Genomic DNA, 16,562 nt, shown 5'->3' on the forward strand with positions numbered 1-16,562 from the left:
AACATGATATATTATATATGATATGTCGTATATGAAAGAAACACCAAGGGAAAGGGCAACCCTCGTATGTTTCGTTTAAAAAATATTTTTGAGTACATCCAAATGAGCCTACGCGCCAGAGTTGAATGGATCTATTTTGCCGCATCCCATTTTGTTGCTTCCCATTTTTACGCATCCCATTTTGGCATTTCTCCACAGTTTGCAGCACTTTGCCGCGAGTTCGCCGTTCGAGGAAGCCCCCCATTTAGCGGCTATATCCTTTTCACCTCTCCCCCCCCATGCCATCCACGTTTTATAAAAAATGCCGAAAAAGAACCAGCGCGTATCCATTGATACCAGCAAGATTAAATTTGTTGAGAACTCCGAGTCGGAGGATTTAGAAATTGAAGATGGAGATGAAAGCGATGTTGGAAATGTTAGCTGCAGCGATGATATCCTGAGTAGTGACGAGGGGCATGAGGAACCCTCGCTGGGGGCAATCGGCAAAAAAAAAAAGAAAAAAAAAATAGCAACCCAGGGGGAGAATGGCCAGGAGGACGATGAGGAGGAGGAGGAGGAGGAGGACGGCGCGCATGATGGTGGTGACTATGCCGACAGTGATGATGACGACCAGGACCAGCGCGATCACCAGCGCGGTCACCAGCGAGATGATGAATTCGTTCGAGTACCATGGAAAAAGGATAAACAGAATTACTACCAATACGAAAGCGAAGACTCAACCAGCGATGATGATGAAGAAGGCAACAAGGAGAGAATCAAAGAAGCCATGTACCTCAGCAGAAAGGAAAAGGAAAACTTAAAAGAAGACGATTTCGATTTGTATGACATGTACGAGCAAGACAAGGAGGGCAAATCGGGGAAAGGAGACAAATCGGGAAAAGGGGGCAAAGAATTGTACAACGTGCATGAGAAGGAAAGCATCATTAAAAAGCTAATCAGCGATATGAACGCGGACATGAAGGAAAAAAAAAAACAAATGGGTGAAGAAAATGGTAGCAGAGAAATTGACCAAGTTGAACAGAAGAAACGAGATGATGAAATAGAAGATATCGTAATGAGCGAACGAGAGGAATACAAAATATTGTTAAAAGAACTCTCCCTGAATATCCAAAAGGTTTACAACGAAATTAAGGAAAACAAACGGCTCTTCCAATTTAAGGAAATTAACGAACAGAATGTTAGCCAAACAGATATCAATAAGAGCACCCTTCTCTATCTTAAGAAGAAAAACGAAACGATGCTCACTTATATCATATACATCACGTACTACGTCTTTCTTAAAATTATGAATGCCTATACGCACAACCACCCCGTTTTGGATAAGCTAATCTACATGAACACTATAATTGCTAAGACGAATGAGCTGGATAATAAAATTAAGTTCAAGATTCAGCAGCTGAATAAGTCGTCCTCGGGTCGCCAGCTGGGCGAGTTGGACGCGTTGGGAAGCGAAGAGGCAAAAGCAACGAAGCGGGCCGGCCTCCGCATCCCAGCGGGGGAAGAAGTGGAAGACGATGAGGAGGTGGAAGAAGATGAAGAGGTGGAAGAAGATGAGGAGGTGGAAGACGATGAGGAGGACGAAGACGATGAGGAGGACGAAGACGATGAGGAGGACGAAGACGATGAGGAAGACGAAGACGATGAGGAGGTGGAAGACGAGGATGACGAAGTGGCGGACTCCGAAGTGACGAACTCCGAAGGGGAGGAACCCCAAGCGGGCAAGGGCAAAAGGTACAAAATCAGCAAGAACCTGATAACAGAGTACACGGATAGCCACATCCGGGAAAGGGAAAGGGAGGAAAAGAAAAAAAAGAGAAAAAATGAAAAACGAGAGAAACGTATTCCTCAAGGAAATAAAAGACATGGTATCCACAAGACCAGAAAAAATAGAAGAAGAAAATTACTTTAAAAAAATGGAAGAAAAATTAATGAACTTTGACGAAAAAATATTGAAAAAAAAAATCAAAGCCTTGAGCAAAAAAAAAAACAAAATGAGCAACTTGAAAAATGTGGGAATGACGTCAAATGATTTGCTAAAGTTTGTGGAGTTGCCAGAAATGAATGACGAAGCGGATACGAAGAACAATTTGGACGAAACAAAATTTTTTAGAAGTAACATTAACAAAATGAGGCAGATGAAACAGGTGAAGCAAATGAAAGGAGCAAACAACGCCAATGATGACTTCGTTTCCTTTAAGAAGTTTGAAAAAAACACTAAATGGAGCAACTCGCATCAGAAGGAAGAGCTCGGCAAATCCACTCATTTTATGAGCACTAAAAATTTACAAAACGAAATAGACGACGAAAATATCAAAAATATGTTAAGCTTGAAAAAGAAGAAAAAGGAAGAAAAAAAATTCCTCAAGGATCAGAAAAACAAAGAAATAAGAAAAAAATTAGTCGATGAAGAAAACGAAATTAACGATAGAAGAATGCCAAACAAAAATATTTTACAAAATAGGGGCCTCGTAAGGAAGAGAAAATCAACCGATGGAAATGCAAGGGTTCACAATAAACAAAAGTATATCAAAAAAATGAAAATGTACAGTGGCCAGCACGCCAAATTGAAGGTCCATGAAAATAACTATTCAGGAGAAAAGAGAGGAATAAATCCCTACCTGAAGAAATCCATAGATATCAAATGATCGCGTGGATACTCGAACGGGGAGGTGAAATATGCAGACGATTCGGTCAGCCCGGCTGTCCCGCACACATCGTTATATGGAGCACCCAACGTGTTACCAACCCGGAGGAAAAAATATACGCTTATTGCAGCTTCTCCCTTTTTCTCATTTTTTTTAAGCTCATCGCATGTGCATGCCCAGTGTGCACACCCATTTGTAACATCCCTCCCGTTGGTGAAAACGCTTAACCACCATTCGTCTGCTCGGTATTCTTATAAAAGTTGGTCTTCCTCAAAATTTCCAACTTTTTGTAAAAAAATTTTTTTTTTACATAAACTTTATTTTTCCTGTTTGGAATACTCCCATGGGGTTATCCCCCCTCGAGTTGTTCTACCCTCATTTTTTTTTTTTTCTCTCTCTCTATTTGCCAACATTTGAAAAGACTTATTTTTTTTATCTCCTCATGAGATGCCCACCTACACAAATGACAGCTGTGATGTCACGGTACCAATGGCGCAAGGGTGCATGTTTTCAACGAATTTGTTAATTTGAAATGAAGAAAAGGGGGGCATTATTATGCAGACATAGCCTCTATAGTTCGCGTTCTGCATGTAGGGGAACGCATGCGCGGGTGTATAGTTGCGTACTCACATATGTAAAGGTACGCATGTACATATGCCCATGATGCGTGCACTTGGACGAATTGTGGCGAATGCCCGTCGCGGGGCCAACTCTTCTAACCCTGTCCTGATGGAAAAACTGTGCGAAATCGATGCTTGCCAAATGTACACCTTCGAAGAGGTCAGAACAAAATTAAGCATCGCAGTTCACGTGGGAAAAAAAAAAAAAAAACAGAATAACACGATAACACGATAACGTAATAACATAATAGCAGAATAGCAGGTGAAGCATTCACACCACAGCGATTAGCCCATTTTTTAAAACGCATGTGTGCCATACATTGACAGTTATGATTATTTTTTTTTTCAGCGCAACGTGTAACGCAAAAAGAAAAAAAAAAAAAAAAAAAATATTAAGGCATGGTCAGGTTGAGATAGAGCAGGAGGAGAATTTAAAATTAAGCCAAAAGGGAAGCGAAAAGGAAAAAGCCACAAGGGTAAGGTACTCCGCGAGGAAATAATGAGAAATGGGAAAAGCCCACCAAGAGGGAAAAAAAAAGAAGAAGAAAAAGTGGAAGAAAAAGAGGAAGGAGAAGAGGAAGCAGAGGAAGAAGCCGGAAAAGAGGATCGCAGCGCGTGGCGAATCTGCCAGTGTACCACTTTTCCACTATGCCAAGCTCAGCTGGACATAAAGAGCCCAGCCAAGGAGTCCCTGCTTTTTTTTCGTTACACCTAACGTTTTGATTTTGCTTCTCGCCAGTTTGCTTCACTTCGTTTTTCCGCCACTAAAATGAAAAAAAATGCATACCTCATCCTGGTTTACGGCATTTACTCCATTCTCATGTTTTCTCTGTCCCTAAGAATGCAAAAAAATATATTCAAGTACATAACTCCCATTTCGAAGAGACTGAACTTAAGCAAGTTTCGGAGAATCAAAATTTTCAGGAAGAGAAGTCAGCGCAAGAGAGTGAACGTCTTCAACGATGTTGTAAATAAGTACATAGGTAAGTCAGCCGAGTGATTGTCTCCTCGGTGGGCGCTTCGCCGCGGGGGTGTCCACACGGGTGCAGCTCTTTGGGTGCACTTTTAAGGGTGCAATTCCTTGGGTGCACTTTTAAGGGTGCAGTTCTTTGGGCGCACTTTTAAGGGTGCAGCTCTTTGGGTGCACTTCTTAGGGTGCAATTCCTTGGGCACACTTTGACCGCTCCCCCCCCCGCAGGACTGGACCTGTTCTTCAGAAAGCTGAACGACGTAACGGACACCCGGGAAAAGCTGAACTACATAAACTTCCTGCACAAAATTGTGGAGGACAAGACATGCGAACATCTACTCTTCACCAACAATCACATAAGAACAATTATATACCTACTGAATGAAAGATTTTTAATCCTAAAAAAACGAAGATAAAAATGAACAGGTGGATTATCAGATCATCTACAAACTCTTGCTCATATTTAATAATTTATCAAAGCATAAAAATTTCTATCGAATTATACTTAATTTTACACATAAAAATGTGAAAATATCACTTCTGTATGTTATTATGAATATACTTAATGAGAAGGAACAGACAAATGAGACGTATAAAGAAGCCAACTCTTTTTTTAGTTATTTCATATCCCTTTTTAAGAACACCTCAGATGAAGGGAAAAATCAGGGTATGGAAGAGTCTTCAGAAGGGGGAGAAGCCAAGGGGAAAGGAGGGAAGAACCAAATGAAGAAGGAAGATATAGAAGAAATGAAAAATAAAATAGTTTTTTTAGGTAAAAATATACTGCTAAAATTGAAGGAGGAAAAAATGAAAGAAGAAGGGAAGTCTAGAGGATATGGATTAACTGATCATGGAGAAGTGCTTACGAGTATGCCTTACGTAGAAGAAGATTTTCCTACACAGGATGTAGATCACACATGGGAGAAAAATCGTAAAGAATATACCAACAATATACACGACGGTGTAAATTCCCAGTTTTACCAAAATCAAACCTTGAGGGGGGAATTCCCCACTGAAGAAAATAAAGAAGGGGAAATATTTGACTCTACAAAAGAGGGGAACCAAATGGGGAACCTTAAAACGGCCAATTGGGCGGGGGCCACTGCTGGCCATGGTGATCCCCATAAGGGGGCGAACTCATTTGTGCACAGCGATCGATGCGATGCTGGGGAGAACTCCTATCCGAGGGACGTGGAACCCCAACAGGTGAACGCTGCACAGGCGGTAGGAGCCACCACAGACAATGTCCTCTTCGTCCCCTTCTACTTTAACAAAAACGCAAAGGATAACATTCTAACCAGCGTGCTAGTGCAGTTCCAAAACGAAAATGATGTCATCGTGTATAAGAGGAAGGCACATGGGGGGAATCAAGACCAAGCAGGCGAACAACTCTCCGTGGAGAAACTCAGAAAAAAAAGCATCACAAATGGCCCAAATGGCCAAAGCAGCCCCAATAGCCTGAACAACGTAAGAAACACAATCGAATGGATAGGAGACGAATACAACTGCAACAACTATTTTGAGGTTTACGAAAATTACGCAGAAGACGATGTAGACATATTGAAGTATGAGAAGAACAAAAACGGGAAGAGGTTCCACATCAGGGAGGGTAGAAGTGACAGAGGAGGTAGAAGCGACAGGGGAAGCAGAAGCGACAGGGACGGGGGGGGGGGGGACAAAACGAATGCCGTTGATGATGTGCATGAAGAGGGGAGAGAGGTGGAAGACGAAGAAAAGGATGAACGAGAAGAAGACATACATGAGGAAGAAGGAGAACAACAAGAAGCAGTAGAAACAGATGAAGAGGTAGAACACCAAGACTTCTTTGAGGAAGATTTACAAAACGATAAACACGATGAGAAGGAGGAGGAACACGAAAAAATGTTTGAACAAAAAAAGGTTAACATCGTTTTGAGTGACTACAATGTAGATATTAAAGATGTTGAAATTAATCCAGAGGCTAAGGTCAATGGGGGTGCAGAAAATAAAAGCCGCTTTCTAAATATGGGCTTACTAATACTGATAAGGAAAAATGAAAACGGGAAAGAGGACAGATGGGCGAGTCTGAACAGGCGGGGGGATCCAGTAGGGAGGGAAATATATGGGGGTGCCGAAATGGAGTCAAGCGGCCCCTCTGTGGACACTGAAAATGTTGCCACGGGTACCCCATATGGGGGTAGCACACCAACAGAGCAGATGAAGCAGTCGCACAACTATCTAAATGCGCAGAGGTACATAAACAGCGCCGATTTGAAGCAGACGCTTTGCAGAGGAGGAGAGCCTCAAAGGGGGGGGGCACCTGTGGAGGGGTACGAAGAAATATACGTGAAACGCAAAGAAGAGGGAGAAGGGGGAAAAGGCCTGGAGGGGGATGCACCAAAACCGGACAAGTACATCCTCACAGGGTTCATACAATTCAACCTCGATTTGCTGAAAAATTTCAAAGTGAACAGTGAGGATAAGGATGGAGGGGGAAGCAACCCCCTGCATGTTGGCAACCCCTACCTGAATTTCTCCCTTGTGGAAAATTACATCGAGTCATTATTCAGACACATCGACCTGAATGACTACTTCACAAACAAGCTACTAAAACTACTGTACGAAATTTTACTGGAAAATAAAAACTCCGTGGTGTATAATTTGTATTACTACACAATTATGAAGAAGGACAACATGAATAAGATTATAAAAATATTGTCGAAAAATGTACAAAATAATTTAAACCGAGCAAATATTACGCTCATTCTGAGGATCCTCTACATCCTGTCCTTCCAGCAAGCCTTCTACAGAAATGGATTAAACAACCTAAAGAAAAACAAAAACTACACGCTTTTGTATGGAAATGTGGCCAAATATATAGAAGACATAAAGGCAGGAAGCTTTATCAAGGAGTTGCAAAAGTGGGATAAACTAATCGAATGCTTAAAAACGTTAACTCTCTTTTTCGAAAGTAAGTACACAAATCAGAACTCGCTTTACATACCTGATGAGAAGAAGGAGCAGTTTCTCTTGGATAATAAAATTTTAAAAAAAAAATTAAATAACATTTATAATAGGCATTTTATTTGCGAATATAAAGATCTGATTATCATTCGGAAAACGAACATTTTGTTGAAGGCGTTGGGAGTGAACATGTTCGACCTGTACAATGATATCGTTTTTTCGGACAGGGAAAAGAAGCCCCATGATTATTTGATGAAGGAGGGAGAGCAGCGGAGGGGACTTTTCCACCATGTGGGGAATGCCCTTTGGGGATATTTTGCCAAAGCGAGGAGGTACGTGGCGAGGCAGGCCGTGGAGGACTGCCTCCCCATTGGTGGGAGCGGCGGGGGGAGTGGCAGTGGGAGCGGCGGTGAGAGTGGCGGTGTGAGTAGCAGTGTGAGTGGCGGTGTGAGCGTCGGAAGTAACCGGGGGAGTGCCACCCCCGCGGAGGCACAAACGCACGGGGAGGGCGCACACACACAGGAGCAAAGAAACAGGAAGAAGCGAACATATATCTATGACCTGAACAGCAAGGAACATATAAGTATAGAAAAATTTCGTAACTTCATAATCGCATTGAAAAAAAAAAAAGAAAGTTAAGGATCTTATGTCTAGACGGAGGAGGAATCCGAGGGTTACTCTCCATAGAAATATTAAAATGCATAAATAGCCATTTGCAGAAAAATATATTTGAATACTTCGACATCATCTGTGGAACCAGTACAGGGGCCATCATATCCATTTTGATCGGCCTGGAAAGGGCCCACTTAAATGAAGTCGAATTTTTGTACAATCTGTTAATTAACAAAATTTTTCAGAAGGACATGTATGCAGTGAGGAATACAAGATATTTGTTTAAGCATTCTTACTATGATGCCAACATATTGAGCAATATCTTAAACTCCTTTTTTAAAAACATGAAAATGTTTCACTACAATGCCGACTTTTTCACTCCCTACGTCTTTACCGTGTCAACTCAGATGAATGTCACTCCTCTACAACCAGTCATCTTGAAAAACTACACTGCCAACTTGGGGAAAATTAAAGGTGGTAAAGAGGCAGACGTGTCTGATGCTTATACGTCAACTAATTATGATCATGTCGGGGACAGGGAAGAGCAGAATGGAGAGGAAGGCGAAAGGTGGACTCACTTGCACAGCAACCAGGTATGGGACGACCAGCAAAGCGATGCGAAAGACGCGACGGATGGGAACGACGCGATGGATGCGAATGGTGCTATGGATGCGAATGCCGCTATGGATGCGAATGACGCGAACGGAGCGAATGACGCGAACGGAGCGAACCGCGTGAACATTTCGGAGAAGACCAACCCCCACATGAGTGACATCTACGTTAACCAAAATATAAACAGCGTCAGTATTTACAAAAGCTTTTACAACATTTTTGTGAAGTACGTACTGAGGTGCACCACTGCCGCGCCAGGTTTTTTTAATTTTTTCTCCTTCGACAGCAACATATATGCCGACGGAGCGATCTGCTTTAATAACCCCACCCTGGTAAGCCTCAACGAAATGAAATTAATTTTTTACAACTATCTTAACAGTCGGAAAAACACCTTACTGGACAGAGTAAACTGTTTTTTCTCCAAAAAAAAACAATTGGTGGAGACAAAAAATAAGGCAATCAATCTTAATGACTACATTGACTGCATCGTAAGTGTGGGCACTGGGAAATTTAAACCAAAAAATATAAACGAACTGAGCGAAAATAAAACGTATGACACTTTCCTTCGGTGGGATGTTTTGTTAAAACAAATTGTGTACTCAATTACCAATACGGAGTTGACACATGATATATGCAACAACGTACTCGATAGAAATAAATATTTTCGATTCAACTGCTTCATTAATAATATCAAGTTGGATGAAACGTCTCCAGAAATTATTAACAAGTTGAAGCAAATCGGGAAGCGGTACTTCGAAGACCATTCTTACAACCAGAAGAAGCTCATCCAATTGGTTGGCATTCTGGAGGACAGCCGAGATGTCAAGGAGTACCAACAGAGGCAAAGGAAAATATGGGGAGACTCCTTTCTTGATAGGGTGAAGTCCAAAATTTCTGGCTTCCTTTTCCCCAATTGGAGGGCCATTGGCCAGGGTAGCGCACAGGTTGGAAGCTCAAACCAGGTTGGGGGCACCGCTCAGGTTGGAGGCACCGATCAGGTTGGAAGTACCGATCAGGTTGGAAGCACCGACAAGGATGGAAGTACCGACAAGGATGGAAGCACCAACCATGTTGGAAGAACCGACCAAAGGGGGGGACAATTTCCCGCTTCATCTCACCCAGTCAACGCAGAGAAGACAGGCGCACAGGCCAATACGGAGCCAAATACACAGTCACACACAAGAAACTCCGCCCCGTATCGAAACTTCAATTTCGGCCTCGTGGACGAAGACGAAAAGTTTGACCTAAACAATATCGAAGAAATTCTAGACATCATAAACAAAAGTAACAACTCGGGTAGCAGCACAAGCACAAGCACCTCAAACGGATTCTTTCACTACTTCACCAATCTCTTCTACAACAACGATAAATTTCTTAAGAAACTAGAGAGTATGCACAAAAATAATTTCTTTAGTAGACCCAAGAGAGAAAAAAATAACTACGTTAATGTCGTACCCCTTACAGGAATTCGAGTGTTACTAAATGAAATATATTTCATCCTTTTGAAAAAAAATTTATATTTTCACACCGATGAGTGCTTCTCTAATGTTGAAGAAGTGAGTAAAAAAAGTTACGACATCAACATTGATAAAATGATTCCATACAATGTGGCTACCTCCCAAGGGGAAAAGGGAATCACCGATCACTCCAACTCCCCTGGGGGAAAGACCCAAGGTCCGTATGGAAGTGGTCAGACAGATGCTTCCCCCACTAATGAGGAATCTTCAAGAAATGAAACCCATACAGATACCCATTCGAACGATACACAGAGAAAAAGGAGTGTCAACCTTTTTAAGGACTCTCCATCTGATGAAGACCTAGACGAAGATAATCATCCATATAACCCTAAAGGGCCATCCACTGGTCCACATTCAAAAAGAATTCATAACTTTCACAATTCAGCATTCAACGAGAAACACACAAGTTACGAACAAGGAGGAAGTTACTACCACTCTGAAGGCACACAAAAAGACGATCCTCTACGTGAGACACTTGTACGGGACGAAAAAATAAACACATCCGATCTGGTGGACAATTCAGCGATAAATAAAAAAAGACTTCTCAAAAGGGATGTAAATATGAACCACATAAACTACAAATTTTTTAAATCCATGAGCACGGAATCGGCGGACGGGAAGAAGCAGAATATAATAGAGTTGTTGCGAAATATATTTTTTAAACGGGAAGCGTAAAAAATTGGGTGCTACCGGATCCATAGGAGGATGTGGCATCCCCAGATGATCCTCCTCGCACTCACCCGTTTGACGTGTTACCCGTTGATCTGCCGCGTTACACCCTGCCGCCTCACACCCTGGCGCGTCCTTTCCCTTCGTTTCCTTTTTTGTTTCCCAAATGACTTGACTTAACCATTTGTCCCATGTTTTTAGTCTCTCTTTTTTTTTTGGTGTTAATTTAACCTAAATCAGACGAACAAATGTTTAAGTTCATCTCTGAGGATGTAGAAATAGATAAAATGTCCGCCTCGTAGCAGCGGTGCCATTGCACAGAACGCTGGATGATATCTCATGGGCTTTTACCGTTTCAGTGCATTGACTTCGATTTTTGGCAGGCACTGTCCACTGCATCCATGACTGCGTAGGGGATAAGGGGGGGGGAGAAAAAAAAAAAGGAATATGATGAGTACCAAGGGAGGAGTGATGATGATGAGTTGTGCACAATTTCTGCACACCACATACGCTCCACTACGCTTCCCTACCTGCATATTTGAATGCGTGTTTCTCCAGGGTGGACAAGCCCACGATGGTAATCCCACCTGGGGAACACACATCGTCCTTCAGCTGCTGAACGGGATGGCTCGAAGCATTAACCATGTGAACGGATCCAAGGATTGTTTGCAGAACCAGTTTTTTCGACACATCCCTATTTAGCCCATTCTTAACCCCCGCATCAATTAAACTTTCAATAAATAAAAAAACATAGGCTGGTCCACAACCAGAGATGGCCGTTGCTATGTCCATGTCAGCTTCTTTTATTTCTTGTATAACTCCACATCCGCTGAAAATATTGATTACCTTTTGTTTATCTGTTGCGTCCACATTATTATTTGCACAAAAAACAAGGGAGCCTTCTCCAACCAGGGATGGGGTATTTGGCATGACTCTCACGATTTTGGTGCTACATACCACCATCTGGGAGGAAACGTGCCGGTAGGGATAATGTAAATCGGACCACTCATTCGGGGGGGGCGGCCACACACATATTACACGCATGTGCTGCATGTATACATATATACATATATATACATATACATATATACATATGCATATACATGTGCATATATTTGCTGCACTGATGCAGCGCGTCCCTTTGCAGGGGATAAAATCGAATGGACAAAAAATAGCTTCTTCTTTGGCTACCTCTTCCAAAGTTTTCAAGTTCAGTCCGCCACATATGGAGATGACCAATTTAGAGCCTGCGTGTTGCTTTAAATGGAAACGTAAAAAGTGGTGGGGTGAAAAGTGGGGTAAAATGTGAGGGGAAAAAGTGGGGTAAAATGTGAGGGGAAAAAGTGGAATAAAATGTGAGGGTTGAAAGAGGAGGGTACAAAGAGAGGGTAAAAAGAGGAGCGTAAAAAGAGCAGGTAAAACGCGCAGGTTGAAACATGCACAGTAGAACGTAGCGAGTGAACTCTCGAATGCACAACCCCTGAACCCTGACCATCTACATCCACTTACAAAGCGACTATACACCTTGCTCTCCTCATTTTTCAGTCGCCCATGTGAAGAGCACCTCCTTGTCCTCTCTTTTTGGTACCTGAATTTCCTGCAGTACTTTTCCAGCAAGGTCTGGTTTCACGGCTAGCACAATTATATCGCACGTCTTGGCAACCTGCAGAAAGACGGGGGGTAGGAGTGGCAATTTTCTTCAAAACATTAACTTGATTGTTGTGGACGGCGTGCCATCGTAGGGTTGTTCATGAAGGAAGCATGGCCAAATTTTTTGCAACTCCCATGGCGAACGCTGATTTCCTCGTACCGCTTCACTAGATTGGAGGTAAACGAAGGGAGCTTCCTTCTTCACTGGTGTGTGGTAATAAATATTTTGATTCCCAATAAGCTTGGATCTTTCTATGCCGTAGGCTAACGCCGAGCCCATTTTTCCTAGACCGATGAATCCTTAACATATGGAGGGGAAAAGTGCAGTGATGATAGTTTTACAAAAAGGTAAGAAACTGCGCTGGGGACCCATTCTAAAGGCTTGACTCATTTTTGAAAGTCTTAGTGGGACATGCTCCCCGTGGAGAAAGGGTCCTCCAAAGGGGACGTATGCATGACGACATGCTCATATGCACGTATCTACACATGCAGGGTGATGTTGAGGCATAATTAGGGTTAACAAAAAAAAAAAAAAAAAAGGAGTAACTTACCCACGCGGATGTTTTCCATTCTGCTGCAGCGGCTGCTTCGATGAACTAGATTTACTAAAGGAGACTTTGTAAAACAGTACGAGGAGTTGTACTACTTCCCAGTTTTCTTTTTTTTTTTTTTTTCTTTCGTATGGATTAAAAGCCAAGATGGGGAGTAAATTCCTATCAGTGGTAAAATGATAAGGTGGTTAGCGAGATGACAAAAATGCTTCTACGTATAAAAAGAGTATAAATAATGACGCATAATAGGGCTAACTAGCCAGAAAGAAGTAATCACGACAACACAACTGGGCCAGCACAACTGGGTCAGCGCAACTGGTGAAAGTGATACCCCTATAGAGGAACGTTCTCTCCAACTCCTACACATTACCGCATGCAGCGCACTTTTCTACGCCACTTGTGCGGAACGACGGGATGAACCACAAACAAATTGATGCCCCCCTGCCCCTTTATAAACGTCCCTACGAACGTTAACATAAAACTATGCAACGCTGAGGAACACAGTTTTGTAAATCATGCCGCGTGTTCCTTTTTTATGTTTCCGCTTGGGGGGCTACTAACGCGGAGAAGTGACGCACCCACCCTCTGTGCCTATCGTTTCCCCATAATGAATAAAAAAAAACGATTGACGTATGAGTTGCATAGTTAACGTTTTTTTTTTTTTTTTTAAGATAAATATATGGGTAAAAAATGGTTCGAAAAAAAAAAAAAAAAAGGGGTACCTAACGGGTAACCGAAAAAGATACCGTTTTGATGATGCATAATGTTATGTATTCCCAGTTTGTCATGACCATGGAAGGACACAACAGAGGAGGATTGGGGGAGTAACACTCACCTGTTTAGCTAGCCGTGATTGGTCCTTCAACGCATATACACGGCTGGCTTGCAAAATATGCAACACCGTAACAAGAAAATGGAGCATTAATCACGGAACGGCTATTGTTTAGAAAGCTCGCGCGGACAGACACAGAGCTATATTTTCACGTGCACATCGAGTGGTGTGACTGCACAAGGGGTGTGACTGAACAGGGGAGTGACTGAACAGGGGCGTGACTCGGGCGGTCATCCCGCTCCTAAATTGTCTGCTACACCGCCTGCTTTGCGAAAAGGGACAATTGCGTAGTTGAAGCTTGCACATTTGGGACGACATTCAAACTGGGCTGTAAATCCGACGCAATTTTGCTCTTTCAACAAAACTCGCTTCCTTTTTTTTGAGAGGAGGAAATTTTGGGTGAACTCCCAAATTGAGAGTGGCAAGGGGATTACCTACAAATGACCGTGTCATCAATTTTGAGAATCATCATGACTGTCTCGGTAGCCAACTTAATCGCCGTGGACGTGACTAGCAAAGGTTGTATGACATTTTCATCAATCATATTAGATATGGTACCCGTGCGAATATTTATCCCGGCGTACTTATGTCCCTCTGCATGTTTGTTCCTCAATTCTGTGACAATGTGAAGTGGTGAGAGTCCTGCATTTTCTGCTAACGTGTAGGGAATTAATTCCAATGCATCTGAAAAAGCTTTAACGCAAATTTGTTTCGACCCCTTCAGAGTATTTGCCCATTGGTACAACTTTTGGGACAGTTCCATTTCTGGGGCAGCTCCTCCAGGTAAAATAGCCCTCTCTTTAATTAAGCTTCTAACAACACAGAGAGCATCATGTAGCGATCTTTCCGCTTCGTCTAGCATAAGATTATTTGAAGCTCTCAACAAAACAGAAATGGTATTCTTTGATTCCACTCCTGTAATTTTAACAATTTCACCATACCCAATCGATTCTGTGACCACATTTTCAGCATATCCTAATTTATCCGGAGTGAAATAATCCAGACTAGCCACAGGTACACAATTGCAAGTCTTCGAAATGAATTCTATGTCTTCCCTTTCTATGTCTTTTATAACCATAATTTTAGACTTAGATAAAAAATCCAAAGCTAAATCATTTACTGCATCACGTAAAATACTTTTCTGTATGAGCAATAAATTACAACCAGTAGATGCAATTTTTTTAATCATCTTAGCAATTATTACTCTTTCTTCTCTCAGTAATCTATCCATGCTATTATAATCCTTAACCACCACTGTGTTATCCATATCAGTCTTAGGTAAGGATAAACAGAACTGTATCAGTCCTATCTTGGCTTGAGATAAATTCTTTATTCCATGTGCACGTTTGCTAATTTTGTTACTCGTAAATATTAATCCATCTACAATTTCGGTGTCTTCAATGGTACCTCCCAATTTTTTCACAATTCTGATGTTGTTCAAGTCCACATTTCTGTCCTTATTAATATCTGTGATTTTTAAAATAACATCTACAGCTATGGGTGCCAGGAGGGAGGAATTATGAGACACCACCTTCGAATTCAATGACGTGATCGCATTTTGAATTAACATGTTTTTGTCATTCAGGTCTATTGGGATGGACATACTTCTTAATATTTCTTCACTCTTCAATGACGCCTCGAAAAAACTTTCTGAAATTTTTTGGCAGTGTATATTTTTGTCTAGCAACGATTTGCACACATTTAGGAGGGACCCACACATAACCACTACAGAGGTCGTTCCGTCCCCTGCCTCTACGTCCTGCGCCTTGCTCAGCTCCACGATCATTTTTGCCGTTGGGTGCGCCACTGCCATTTCTTTCAGGATCGTAGCTCCGTCGTTCGTGATGATCACTCCTCCTTTCCCGTCCTCGATCTGAAGGGGGATGAAGCAGCGGGGTGGAAGAAGTTAAGCAGCGGGGGGGATGAAATTACGTAGAGGGGGGTGATGCAAATGTCGCACTACGAAACGGGCAAAACAAATCCCCACTGTGCAACAGAGGGACAAATCACGTGCTACACAAACGGCGGCACACGCGCACGAACCATTTTGTCCATGCCCTTCGGACCCAAGCTAGTCCTCGTCACGTCCGCTACGGCCTTCGCCGCCAAAATGTTCATCTGCCTCACGTCGCTTTGCTTTTCATTTCTGTTCAAGTTCTCCGTGTTCCTGTTTTCTACAAAGAGGGAGGGAAAAGGGATTCGGAAAAACATATGTCGCTATGATGGAGTAACTGAGAAGGCACGTGCAGCCTACGGATCAGGCACTCTCATCACAACCCTCCCGGCGTCACATTAACGCGTGCACACGCTGAGTGGTAAACACAAAGTGCAACACGTTAATGTGTACTGAACGGGGAGGAATCATCCGTATGACGATCTTTGAACAAAAAGGCAGGCACGACAAACCGTTGGTGTAGCAACAGGTCAACCATTTTGAATACACCCAAAACGGAAATGCATAGCAAAAAGGAAAAAAAAAGAGGGAACTACATCCAGGGAGGAAAATCTTCCCTCCAAAAAAAAACAGCACTCTTCTCTCATTTGCACATACACAAGGGAATAATGCGGAGGGGCTACCTATGGGGTGCCCCTCCTCACATGTAGAATGTCCCTCTCCGTAAAAACATTTCGCACACAAATTGTATTACTTGCAACTTCAGCCATTTTTATTGATCCTACTGTACAGGTTTATCTGTTTTGTTTCTCCTTTTGTGTGTGGATTATCCTCAATCGGGTTGGATGCTGATATGTGCTTTATGCCCTTACGAGGGAGTGGTGCCTGTTCCAAATGGTTAAGACTTTGCAAAGCAGATACAATCCAGAAATGAAAAAAAGAAAAAAAAACACTTTGCGCAGTTATAGATTTTTTTCTCCTTCAACTAAAACAAAGATATAGAGGAACGCTCAAATGTAGAAAAAAAAAAAAAACGATATGTAAAAA

At 42.3% G+C, this 16,562-nt stretch overlaps 4 protein-coding genes across 4 annotated transcripts; 2 read left to right on the forward strand and 2 right to left on the reverse strand.

Moving 5' to 3' along the window:
- Positions 1-301: 301 nt before the first annotated feature.
- PCYB_112250 (hypothetical protein) lies at positions 302-2,645 on the forward strand (the record flags this gene model as incomplete). The annotated part of the gene is made up of 2 exons (XM_004223103.1): positions 302-1,838; positions 1,861-2,645. The coding sequence occupies 2 exons, from the start codon at positions 302-304 to the stop codon at positions 2,643-2,645; spliced, it is 2,322 nt and encodes a 773-aa protein (XP_004223151.1).
- Positions 2,646-4,787: 2,142 nt separating this feature from the next.
- On the forward strand, positions 4,788-10,594 carry PCYB_112260 (patatin-like phospholipase; the record flags this gene model as incomplete). Its single annotated transcript, XM_004223104.1, has 2 exons — positions 4,788-7,510; positions 7,810-10,594. 2 exons carry the CDS (start codon positions 4,788-4,790, stop codon positions 10,592-10,594), a joined length of 5,508 nt encoding a protein of 1,835 aa, XP_004223152.1.
- A 220-nt stretch (positions 10,595-10,814) lies between these two features.
- Positions 10,815-13,008, reverse strand: PCYB_112270 (pyrroline carboxylate reductase; the record flags this gene model as incomplete). The annotated part of the gene is made up of 5 exons (XM_004223105.1): positions 12,790-13,008; positions 12,407-12,538; positions 12,177-12,251; positions 11,119-11,490; positions 10,815-10,852 (listed from the first exon to the last, which is right to left on the reverse strand). The coding sequence occupies exons 1-5, from the start codon at positions 12,806-12,808 to the stop codon at positions 10,815-10,817; spliced, it is 636 nt and encodes a 211-aa protein (XP_004223153.1). The 5' UTR covers positions 12,809-13,008.
- Positions 13,009-14,051: 1,043 nt separating this feature from the next.
- Positions 14,052-16,285, reverse strand: PCYB_112280 (T-complex protein 1 delta subunit; the record flags this gene model as incomplete). The annotated part of the gene is made up of 3 exons (XM_004223106.1): positions 14,052-15,494; positions 15,665-15,795; positions 16,270-16,285. 3 exons carry the CDS (start codon positions 16,283-16,285, stop codon positions 14,052-14,054), a joined length of 1,590 nt encoding a protein of 529 aa, XP_004223154.1.
- Between the last annotated feature and the right edge of the window lie 277 nt (positions 16,286-16,562).

This window comes from Plasmodium cynomolgi, chromosome 11 (assembly GCF_000321355.1).
Source record: "Plasmodium cynomolgi strain B DNA, chromosome 11, whole genome shotgun sequence".
In the NCBI taxonomy this organism is placed as follows: domain Eukaryota; phylum Apicomplexa; class Aconoidasida; order Haemosporida; family Plasmodiidae; genus Plasmodium; species Plasmodium cynomolgi.